The sequence below is a fragment of the Plectrocnemia conspersa genome, unplaced genomic scaffold (genome assembly GCF_051122295.1).
Source record: "Plectrocnemia conspersa isolate PC_06_02 unplaced genomic scaffold, ASM5112229v1 ptg000002l, whole genome shotgun sequence".
Lineage (NCBI taxonomy): Eukaryota > Metazoa > Arthropoda > Insecta > Trichoptera > Polycentropodidae > Plectrocnemia > Plectrocnemia conspersa.
The window spans coordinates 11,561,803-11,574,428 of record NW_028277166.1 but is presented as its reverse complement, the minus strand read 5'-3'; the positions used below and the strand labels follow the sequence as shown (position 1 = coordinate 11,574,428).

The following is a 12,626-nucleotide window of genomic DNA, read 5'->3' as shown; positions in this document are numbered from 1 at the left end:
ATATAGTTAAATCTAAATATGTTTAGAAATCCTCGGCCGCGTTAGACATCCCATCGACAAAGTTTACTTTAGACCTCCTCTTGGTCCTTTGACTGTACAAGGCACAGCTTCTTATGTGCTTCATTGTATGGAAGCGTGCTGGCATGAAGAACCTGAGCAAAGACCTGACATCAGATTTGTGAGAGTTCGACTCAAAGAAATGCAGCAAGGATTGTAAGGATTTTTTCAATATATTTCGCAAATCAGCATAAATATGAATGTCAGAATTCCTATAAAAAAAACTAGATGTTGAAAACAAACATCAACTACAGTATTTATATTATTTATTATTGAAATAGCTTATTTTATCTGTTTAAAGTTGTTTATTATATTAGTCCTAATTTACTTCAATTTAATATATTGCTCATTTAAGTATGAAAAACAGGCAAATTTGATACAATTCAAGATTTAATATACTCTTAATTATCATTCAACGATTACTTTAACAATTATCCTGAACTAACTACCGCATATCTTCGATAGTTTCGGGATTGTTATTAATATGCTTTCTTCTGTGGTTTACAACTTATAATTTGCGTTCGCTTCGTTGGTAAAAGCATGATTTTATTTTTTCCAAAATTAGCATTGTAGTATTGTCTCAAAACGTAAATGCGATGAAGAAATAATAAATAAAAAGCTAAAAGCGATTGAAAGACTGCGCATTCTAATAAAAAAAGTCGCATTACTTGAAAAAAATATGGTCTGATATTTTTTGATCAGACATCGTATCCCGTAATGAAATTTTAAATAAATTTTATTTATAGAAAACCTAATATATTCGATAATATGCTGGCTATGATGGAAAAATACGCTTACAATTTGGAGAGCCTGGTTGCCGAGAGGACGGAACAGCTGACACAAGAGAAGAAAAGGACTGATCAATTGCTTCACAGAATGTTACCCAAGTAAGATATATTTCCATAATAATAACTCGATATACATGCATAAATATTGTAATTCACGATGAATGCGTCATTAAAGATAATTGGGTTATTCCTCATAATTTTCAACGACCTATTCAGGTCATGAGTTTTCAGCTTAATATAATGGTAATTCAAATCGAGTGAATAAAGTGGAACTATTTAACGGTCCAACATTATTGTGAGATGCTTTTAGAATCCCGAAGGCAAATTAAATGCCTTTTAAAACGACTGGTTTGATTGGAAAGTCCGCGTCCCGTTGAGACGAAACTAAGGCTAATGAACTCGTTGTCGGGTGGAAATGTTCTTAAATGGAATTTCCATTGAAATTTCAGTACTAGAAACTAGAATTCGAAACCTAACGATTGTAATACAAGCATTAATACTGTAATGTGACAATGCCTTAGCGAATGTAACTTTTTCAATTTATTTTATCCTATAAAATATCGTTTATTTAACTTTTTTTGTATCTATATTTGAAGCAACGAACAACTATAAAATATAGACACTGTTCGCTTAAAATATCTCATGGTATATTGCGAGAATCATACTTATAGAAATAATTTTATTTTTTACGTTTATTATAAAAATAAGTTCGAGTCTTTTAATGTGAATCTTTGAATTAAGGGGCTTAAAATCAAAGATTCCACAACGCTAAAAAAGGTATTTGCTCTACCATATCAAATTGATTAAAATTAAATATCATCTCATTTTATGAGTTTCGCATTTCACCCTAGTCCAAGTGTAAATTAATATATTTTTATAGTAAATAGCTATTTTTATAAACTATGAACAATTTTAATATTATATATGTTTAACTGTTTTTTATAATAATTAGTTTAATACAGAATTTTAGGCTAAATTGTCAAGATTATCCACCTACTGTTCGATTAAATAGTTTATTGTTTTTTTACACTTTAAAAACACAATAGAATAAATACACAAGAAACATAATATCAAAAAGTATTTTTTTACATTTCCGCTAAATTTTAACCCTGACTTTTAAATACTTTCACTATATGCTACTTCGAAATAATTATACATGGTAATAGGAAAGATTTTGTATTTTTCCGAAAGTGGATGGTTCACAAAATATTACTGACGCTTTCGCTCAATATTTCCGTTTTGTTATTAAGATTTTTTCACTTTCTATTCAGTCGCTTCCTTCTTTTTTTTACTTGGTATTCAGTACTGACCATCAAATAAACTGAAAAGTTGAAGACGTAGGGGGGTCATATGTACATGATTTGGTTTCTGATTTCATTTTTGCGACGTCAGTCTCGCTGCTTTTCTAAAACGTATTTTTGATCTGATTATAGCCCTGATTTGACAAGACGTCATCATTTCCTGATCCTTAGAAAAGCACAAATGTCACCCCTATTCATAAAAAATGACAAATTGTGTCTTAACCTAATTTAAAGAAATAAATATCACACTATATACTTTTTTTCAAAATAAAAATACTACCGTTGCTTTTAAACGATTTTATATTATATTATATTTCTTAGCTATATACTGAGCATAAAGATGTTTTTTAATTCATAAGTTGTATTGTTTACATAATATGAATATAGTTATAATCATATTGATATTTACTAGTAAATAAAATATTGTCATGTTGTTTGTTAATACAATGTTATTTAGGTACACGCACTTCAAAGCGAAATACTATTATTAAACTCAGTTATATTGCCAACATATTTCAAGGAATAATACATTCAATTATTTTAGTCTACAGCATAAAGAGATCAACTTAAGGAGAAAATAACTATCTTTCTATAATATATACAAATGTTAACGTATCTATTTTATAAATACATCTGTTTCAAACATTACATTTTGAAATTAAATTATTTCACGCATCAATCGAACAATAATAACAACTTTTAACTGGAATACGATGTATTATGTAAAGTGTTTCATCAGAGGAAAACGAGTAAAGAGTTATTGAAAGTCTATTTCGTTTCAGGAGTGTGGCTGATGCATTGAAAAGGGGTGAACCAGTCCAAGCCGAAAGCTTCAATTGTGTTACTATATATTTCAGTGACATTGTGGGATTTACGGAGCTTTCAGCAGATAGTACGCCAATGCAGGTAAAAAAAATTCACAACAAATTTTCGTATGCGAATCATGTTTCGGCGTTAAACTAGTAGGCCCTTTTGATACGTGATCATCTTACCATTGAAAAAGTTATGTGAACACATATAAAAATAAGTATTACATAAAACATTTTCACATATTTTACATATAAAACTTGTACACGAATATAAAAAGTCGCGAATGTATATGAAACGAGTTCTAGGAAATCCAATTAAGGACATGATCAAATTTTAATAGATTTAATATATAATATTATTTTATCGGCATTAATATCGTAAATATGTATACAGAGTATTTTTTAAATATTTAAGATCAAATTGTTTTTTATAAACCTACGCTTTCTGTGTATTTATTTTTCATTGAATAAATTTAATAGGAAGCTATTGATGAAATTACATATGTTTCTCAAAGGAAAACACATTATTTTGATTTAATTGAGGTCACGAAATATTTACTTTCTATCGTCCTTCGTCTGGTTTCGCAATTCATTCGCAAAATGAACTCTTCTTAAAACTCTTTATTTTACGACCAATCAAAAAGGACACCATAGACTTATTTTGGGCTTACAAAGCTCTTTAGAAAACACAAGGGCATTTGTCATTATGAGACAACTGAATCGAATGTATAAATATACAATTACCGTATGAGAAATCATAATAATTACGTATTTCATAATATATCTATTTATAAAAAGCATGTTTTTATACAAAGACTGAAAGATTGAAATATAAATATACAATGTATTTATATACAGGTTTTTTATTAGCTTTAGTTAATGTAAATATATTATATTTGTTTAGACATAAAATACGGACATGAAACTTTATATGTAAACAAAAAAATATTTTAAAAAGAAAAAAAATCGCAAGCGATAAAATTCAAGTATATAAACTATTAAATATCAGCTTAAATTGTTGCTCAGGAAAAAATATAAAAAAATATTTTTATTATAATTTATTTTACGGTTTTAAATCCTAGGGCTTATCTTGGCCCAACCTATAAAAATGTGAAAAACTTTTCAAGGTTTTTTTATTTAAGAGCGTTAATGTGAAATATGTTTTTCGCAATCCCGCAAAGCTATATTTCTGAACAAGTTGCCTAATCAAAGGCTGACTCTAACAAGCAAATCAAAAGTTATAATCATATTCATATAATAAAAAAATTGCTTTAATATGCTTTGCATGTTACTCTCTTGTATTATATTAAATAATTCTGATCATTCAAAATGAAGTCTAGAAACATAAGGATTCTTTGTAAGAATCTCTTTAAATTTTGTTAAATAACGGGGAATTAGTCTAAGAAATTAAAATTGCGTATTTCGTTAAAATAAGAACAAGGAAAATAATTTTCGCGAGCCTTAAAATTTATTTTAATATAACCACTATCCAAATATTTCTTTAAGCCCCTTTTTATTATATTTTATGGTAAGATCTAAAACCAAATGGAAAAAAAATATAACACTAAAAACCGGTTAATTAATTTTTTATATTATTTAAAAATATATATATCTACGAAACTGTTGTTATTTAAATCAAAATAACGTACACCGTAAAATGCTGAACTTATAAAATAAATTTGCATATTAATAAACAAAAAGAAAATATGGTAACAAAGAGAAAAAAAAACCGTCAACAATTCTCTCTCCCAATCAGGCTTTATAATGGAAAATGGATCAGAAGCGATAGAAAAAGCTGAAACTCTTGGCAATCACTTAATTAACGTTAACACATTTAAATCATTTTCAATCAAAGACACTAGTGAAAATGATCATATTAGTGAAAATGAAATTTACGATTTATTAAATGCATCTAGACAGGAAAACAATTTTTAAAAATCTCAAGAAAAAGTAAAATAAAATAATAGAAAAAAATATAAATGCCAAAAATACACCGAAATATAAATATTGTTATTAAAGGAGGGCAATGAAGGTATTTGTCCTTCCTTGAATTTGACCAGAAAAATGTCATTTAATGAAATACTGTGAATAATATTGAAAAATAAATATTAAAAAAATGGCCACTGACTGGCCAATTTTTGCCCCCCCCCCCTTTTGAAAAAACTGAAATTACGTCCCTGAAACCAAATGAAGAACCAGGCAATATTGCCTTTCTCACAAATCGATACGTACTTTACAAATTATGTTTAAAATATAAGAAAAAATGTTATTAAAAAGAATCAAACCGGAAATAGAGGAACTTAATCTCTTACCAAATTATCAACAAGTACATAGGTTGGCAAAAAAATTAATGAAAACTGCAAAAAATTAAAAAATATTTTCAACAAAATGTGGCATCCTGTACATGCTGAGTCATTGAGATCCTAAATCGGCATTCACCAATACATATTGTGTCAAAGATCGCGCGTTCGACCGTTTCTCACAATGTGTGTAAGCATTAAACGCACTATAGACCAGTGGTATAAGTCGGTGAATAATACCCATAAGATTTGAATACGAATCCCATATAAACCTTAGTGTTTTTTAATTTGTAAAATCGGAATTAATGATTATTATATAAGTATTAATTCCGATCGATAATTGTAGATTAAGTTTTTCTAGATTTTCTTGATTACATAGATAAATCCTGTGATAAATAATTAAAATACTTCACGTATTAAAATTCTTAAAATAATTTGCTACTTCAGCTTATAATATAGGTATAAAAAAATCTACACTAACCTTGTGATAAATATGGATTTGCGTTAAATAAATCGCTTAATTGACATTGCTTAAATTTGGGTGAAAAAAAATATTTTTATATGACCAAAACCATCTTATATATAATTGTTCTAAGCCGCTTCCGGACGCGAATAACTTTAAATGAAACATTCTCCGTTAAATTCTCTACTCTGTGAATTGTATCACTTTGTATGAACGGTGTAAAATAATACACGTAAACAAAGGAAATATATTTAATTATAATAATAAATAATAACAAAAATAAAAATTGAATTTGCTTTGTTGCTTTCCGAGGCACCGGTAATGCGTTCTATTGTTTCGACCAATGAAAAATAAGCATTTAAATATAAAACAAGATGGCCGACAGTACCGTGACAACAGTTTTATTATATTTAATAATAAAATTTTGCTACGCGACAATAATTTTCATTAATTCATCATTTGACTGAATATAAATAATCGGATTGTAAATTAACTAGGTGTGTTATAACTATGAAAATTAAATATATACATAATGTGTTGAGGATTAGAAGAATACATTGATTAAACTAGATAAACAATCTTCGTAATGAAATCCTCAAATTTTGAATTCCCGGCGACGGGCTTCAAGGCCGAAAAGTGAGTTTTTTTTATAAATAATCGGATTGTAAATTAACTAGTAGTAATTTGTTCATATGATAAATTTATGCACGCTATGTTATTCTGAAAAATTTACCTGTATTATGCACGAACTTTATTCCGATCAATCAAAATATTTTCGTTCTTAGAAATAGTTCACCACATGTTTTAAATAAGGAAAATCCTATATTTTTTAACTCTAGAAATGGAAGTCAATGAACTCATTGTGAACATATCTACATTGTCTAATATACACCTATATGATTTTCTAATAATTTCTATATTAACGTTTCATATAATACGTTTTATTTAAAGCATTTAAAGCACTAAAATAACTTTTTATTCAGTGATGTATAATAATTATTTCATTTTAGAATGTTAGTTAAACGATAGAAGGTAGTTTGGTAATACCGTATTATTTTTTATGTATGTATGTATAATATTACCATACTTACATACCTATATACTGCTTCCTAGTATTATGTAAATGGGTACTACTGAGTATTGAACAATGCTAAGGACCATTTATATTTTCATTGGTGAGTGAATTTCATTATAGATATTATCATAGACATTTGAGGGCCAAATAAATAAGCAAAATCATTTTTATTTGTGCGTTTCACTGATTCATATTAGTGATATTATGCAAATTATATACATACTTATATACAATATAGTTATAAACATATTGCAAATAAAAGCTACATCGCGAAAAAGTGCGAAAATCGCTCCCGTCTTTTTCGCACGTATCCGTGTAATTGACGCAGTAACCAAAGGTTTATTACAACTAAAATAAAATAATAAACGTAAACCTTTTTTTATGAAACCATTTCATAATTCTTCTTTATTTTCCCAGAGCAAATGTGAAAATATGGTTTTAAAAAAGGATCTATATTTTTAAAACAAATTTTATTTTACATATTTTGACAATCACGAAAATGCGAAATCAGACACATTTATATAAAATCAAAATCGTGTATAAAATATCAATTCAAAGCAATGGTTTATATTTTAAAACAACAGCGTATTATCGGCACAAAGGTTAAAAAATCATACAATTTGTGGAATAATAAAACGTGCTATCTCGTAGTAGTATTAAAGTTGTCTTGAAGATCAAGTTGAATTTCTAGAGATTCTAAATGACTGTTTGACTAGACCATGACAGATCGAACGGTCAAAGTAAAAGTGGCAAATATTCTTTGTCTTTTATGATCGTCTATGTATTTTTGTTTTTATCTAGTTGATATATTATTATACTATTCGCTTAATAAAATGTGGGGGCTCTAACCAGCAGCACCCTAATTTGAAGGTCATTCAAACGATCATTTCAAACATTATGAAAAATAAAAACTAACCCGCCTCGACAAATTGCCTATCAATAAAAAATACTAAAGTGATAATTGGACGATTTCACGAGTCACCTGTAAGCACATATGTTTTGAGGTACCCGAAAAAACTACCTTTTTGTGCGTAAATTATGTGCTATAGACAATGCGTCTCCTGCATAAAAACCACTATTATCATCTACAATTTTTATCCACGTCTGTGATTTTACCAAGCCGTTTCGAAGCAAAAATATAAAAAATGCGACACTTTGTCACATCGACAGACGGCAGACGATCAGAGACGAGGCAGGTGAGCTCAGGAGGCGGCATATGGGTAGAAGCAGACGAAGGAAAACGGTATTCGATGCAAATCGAGAGATACAATCAGAGAGCATTACGTGGATACAACACCACGACAACAATCTTAACTACTTCATCAGCACTCACCCGATATGATACAACTTGACACGCCAGCGAAAGCTTCCTGAGTTCTATAAGTGGAAATTCATGATACGACACTATTTCTCTGCTGTGCTGTATTTTTTTTTTAATCAAAATATACGCTGGATGTATAAGCTTAACAACTGTGGTTTCACTACCTGCTCAATCGGAGACGGTATTTTTTTTGGGATACGCGTTTTTAAGAGTGATCATTCTTTCGGTCTTTATATCGGCACGATAGATTTAGCGTTATTTATTTTCGGCAAGATGCAAAAAAAAGCAATGTATTTTAAGAAGGCTGCTATATTTATTGAGAAACGATTAATATGTATGAACCTTTTCATGAGTCTTTATTGGTATGATGCTAGTAACAATAATAATATATTTTTATTTAGGTTGTAGAGTTGCTAAACGATTTATACACATGCTGCGATTCCATAATTGAGCATTATGACGTATATAAAGTAAGTTAGCTTAGATTTTTTTTATTTATTTAATGCTTGATACTTTAATTACTTTTATAACTTCACAGGTGGAGACAATAGGAGATGCATATATGGTAGTTTCTGGTTTACCTCTCAGAAATGGCGACCGTCACGCCGGAGAAATAGCTTCGATGGCCCTTCATTTGCTCGAAAGGGTGCAAAGATTAGAAGTGCGCCACCGTCCTGGCACTAAGCTGAAACTTCGAATAGGTAAATTGATATTATATACTTTTTTATACTCTTTTACAAGCCGTTGAAAGCTCTCGGACGAAGCGGAAAGCCTTGAACTGTGTAAATAGTATTATATCTAACGGACAACGGAAGTATTGTATAAATTTATCGCCTATCGTTTGATAATTGATTATGTTATGAAGATGTATGGGGGTTTTATACCGACGTAATGTCTCTATAAGGCCACCAAGGACACATAAAATATTTTTAAGGTATTCACTCGGGGCAATGCGTCGCAGGCGTCGTGGGATTGAAAATGCCGAGGTATTGCCTTTTCGGAGACACAGTCAATACAGCTAGTCGAATGGAGTCGGCCGGCGAACATTTGAGAATACATATTTCAGCTGCCACCTGTAGACTACTCAGGAAATTGGGAGGATACCACTGCACCGAGAGGGGACTCACTATGATCAAGGTACGTCGTAAAACAACAAATATGTACCCGTTTAAATTGATTAAATGACACATGTTTACGATATATATACATAGGGAAAAGGAGAAATGTTGACGTACTGGCTCGATGGAGAAGAGCCTGGAAGCCGTGAGGCAAGAGCTAGGAGAGAAGTCTCTCAAACGAGCCTTTTAGCGAGCTGTAGTTCTGATTGTAAGTTAATTTAAATATTTTTTTTATTAATTGCAAAAATGTAAATCTAGTATACCGAAAATGAAAAAACAAAATTAGCAAATTACACACACGGCTGAAGTTCAGATTTCACAAGGTAACCGAGTTAATTAGTATTCTAAATTAGCATATTTCATCTAGTGAGTTGCTTCTATATATTTGTTTAAAAATAATAAACACGAGCTTTGAAGTAATACACAATATTTATTATAAAACTTATTTTAATTTATTAACTTCATAATGAATATGTCTTATTTAGGATTTTTGTTAATCATATACAAAGTCTGGCGTAATTCTGAAATTAAATACTTTTGCTACCAATCAAAATTAGACGCTTTCCGTATAATGTATCGTGAAATATAATACAATAGACAGTAGAAACCCGTGCAATATAAGCTGAAGCGATACAAATCGTGACCTTAGAATACAAATAATGAGATCCTTTAAAAGTATTGTAATACATTGTTTAATTTAATAATGCGTATTATCCTTTTCTAATAAAATATTCATTATCATATTTTAAATGATAAATACGTATTAAATTATGTTTTAATAGTAATGAAAAAAAATAAGTTTATCGCTTAAATTAAACTTACTACTTTATACAATTAAATTAAAAGATCTACTCTGTATGGCTGCGAGCTTTCGATATATTGATTGACGATACTACATCAATGTGCTGAATAATTTTAAAATAATTGCGCGATCAGTATTTGTATGAGCATTAGAACTGAATCAATAACTCAAGAGCGAATTACAGTTATCTTAAATTTATAAATATGAGCGATTAGCACAAGATTATGAACATGAACCACATATCTATCAAAAAAATATATAGCACACAAATGTTAAGTACTTATTAATACTTTATTAATTAATTGTAATTTAATTTTAATGTTAAATGTATTAAAAGTTAAAAAGTATACGCAGGCAATAGACATGTTTATGATATTTATGAAAATAATTTATTAAATGTCTGATTTTAAAGGATCTGTTAAAATAGTGTCGTTTAAAAATATTTTCCAGTTCACGAGTTTGCGTGCTCATTATTTTCTAAGAGGTTTTGCAAAAATTCTAATTTGCTTTTCAATATTATTTTTAAGTATACTTAAATTGACTGTGAATTGCTTTTGAATGCTGTCAATAATAGCTTGCTTCAGCAGAGTTTTTTGATGAGTTGAGTGATGGCTTGCGACGTAGAAATGTTGACATGCTCCACAGCTAATTATCCTTTGGGTTTTAAATCGATAATTTTATTTTACCAGATTTGGTTTTTATACTTAGCAATGGTGATTTGTATTAAATTTTGTAATTCATTCAACCTTTTATCCGTCAAGGTCAGACTATTGAGTATGTGAGTTCACGCGTTGCGTGTTATGTTCGCCGTTTTATGAATTTTGTAATTTTTTGTTAATTTTGTTAATCGATATCCGTCCGGTATAGTGTAACTACAATGGAATTTATTTTTTATGAACTCTTTTACCATTTAGATGAAAGTAACGGACACATTTATAATGAAGTTCCGTAATATAAAAAAATTCAATAGCTATTGTGATATTTATTTTTAAATGCTGCTATTTTTTAACTTCAATAATAATATTTAACTGTGTTGTGGTATTTGACAAAGCATCACGCATGTCATGTTAAGCAACTAATCAATCTCCAGATTTTGCTTTTATTGTTACAAACTTTGAAAATACTGAGTCAAATAGATACGTTATTGCACACGGAATATAAACTTTCATATCTTACTTTACAAGACGAGAATAAACCATAATGCCAGGATTCTGCAAGAATTATTACGTGAAATATTATTTTCAGAAATACTCGATGTTTATTTTTCAAAATATTGATCGCGCATTTCGCTGGAGTGTCGAGTTAAATTATTGTCGGTTGTGATCTACCGTAATATGTTCTTGTTGTACTGTTGGATCCACTGATGTGTCCCGTGCTCTGACTCCTTGACGTCTCTTCTAGTCTGTCCGTCTGCTTTGTAACCGTGTGTCACATATATTATATTACTCTGGCAAATCGCAGAAGATGATGTTGGCGGGGCAATTGCATCGCTTCATCGACACGCCCACAAAATAGGCTTTAATAGTGAAATTGCTAGATGGCCACTCCAGCGAGTGTTGACAAAGGGGTAGAAGAACAATAGTCTTGTGCGTATGGTGGGACGCATTGTTGCGAATCTTCTCCACGCCAAGAGTAGTTTTTCTGATATGCTGCTAAAATTTTATTAACCAGCTTGCATCTTAACACATCCTCCCCCTTTATTGTTTTCAATGAAATTTTAATTATTATATTTAAAATATAAAAATCAAATAAATTTATTTATATTCCATATATTGATTCTAAAAATATTTCAATTTTCAATAAATACTTGCACCGTGGCGTCTCACACATGTATCATTAGCTGAATGATTGAACATATGGTGTAGGGTCCCATGAAGACAGCAGCAAATCTATGAAATTAATAGTCACTAAGCCCGATATTTGTCTAATACTTAAAGATGCTTTTTTCTGAACAAATGTAATAGTATTCATAAGCAGGACCGCCGAGAGTGAGCCCGGGCCTTCGAAAACAATAATTTCGGACTTATTTATATATTTTTTCCATGAAAGAAATAAAAATCAATCTAATCCATTAGTTAAAAACTTTAATAAGATAACATAAATATTTAAAAAAAAAGTGCTAGCTAATTTAATAAGAAACAAAGAGTTTTTTTTTTTTTTTTCCTCTTACTTTTTTTTTGCTCTAAAAAATAAATAAATAAAAGTAAGAACAAATTAATAGATACCCGGGTAAATGGCTTTGGCCAGAAACTGAAAAAAAAATATTAGACACTGTATATTATTTTGACCATGGTAATATAATTTCTTGAATAAATAATTAGCCACCGTGGCATTTTTATGAAATCATATTTTATGCGAAATATTTTAATTATGCATTAAAAATTATTAAGAAACTTCTACTCATAATATTTACCTGATATTTAGTCATGTTTTCTTTATTGTTCAGTGTTGCCATATAGTGAATTTCTAGTCCAGATGCTTATACCTGAAATACATCAGTAAATAAGTACATCTCAAACAATTGTAGTTTAGTGGAGATAAATTATTTGAGCTCGGTTTTACTTTTTTTATTAATATATTCTAGATATGAGT

At 29.5% G+C, this 12,626-nt stretch overlaps 1 protein-coding gene across 1 annotated transcript in view; it reads left to right on the top strand.

Annotated features, from left to right (window-relative positions):
* Positions 1-10,141, top strand: part of LOC148237657 (guanylate cyclase 32E-like) — a 61,463-nt gene extending 51,322 nt beyond the window's left edge. The window contains exons 16-23 of the mRNA XM_088181359.1: positions 27-213; positions 804-944; positions 2,929-3,052; positions 8,516-8,584; positions 8,653-8,815; positions 9,049-9,251; positions 9,326-9,382; positions 10,079-10,141. Of these exons, the coding sequence (XP_088037485.1) occupies positions 27-213; positions 804-944; positions 2,929-3,052; positions 8,516-8,584; positions 8,653-8,815; positions 9,049-9,251; positions 9,326-9,382; positions 10,079-10,141 (1,007 nt within the window). The remainder of the gene's footprint in view (positions 1-26; positions 214-803; positions 945-2,928; positions 3,053-8,515; positions 8,585-8,652; positions 8,816-9,048; positions 9,252-9,325; positions 9,383-10,078) is intronic.
* Positions 10,142-12,626: the final 2,485 nt, after the last annotated feature.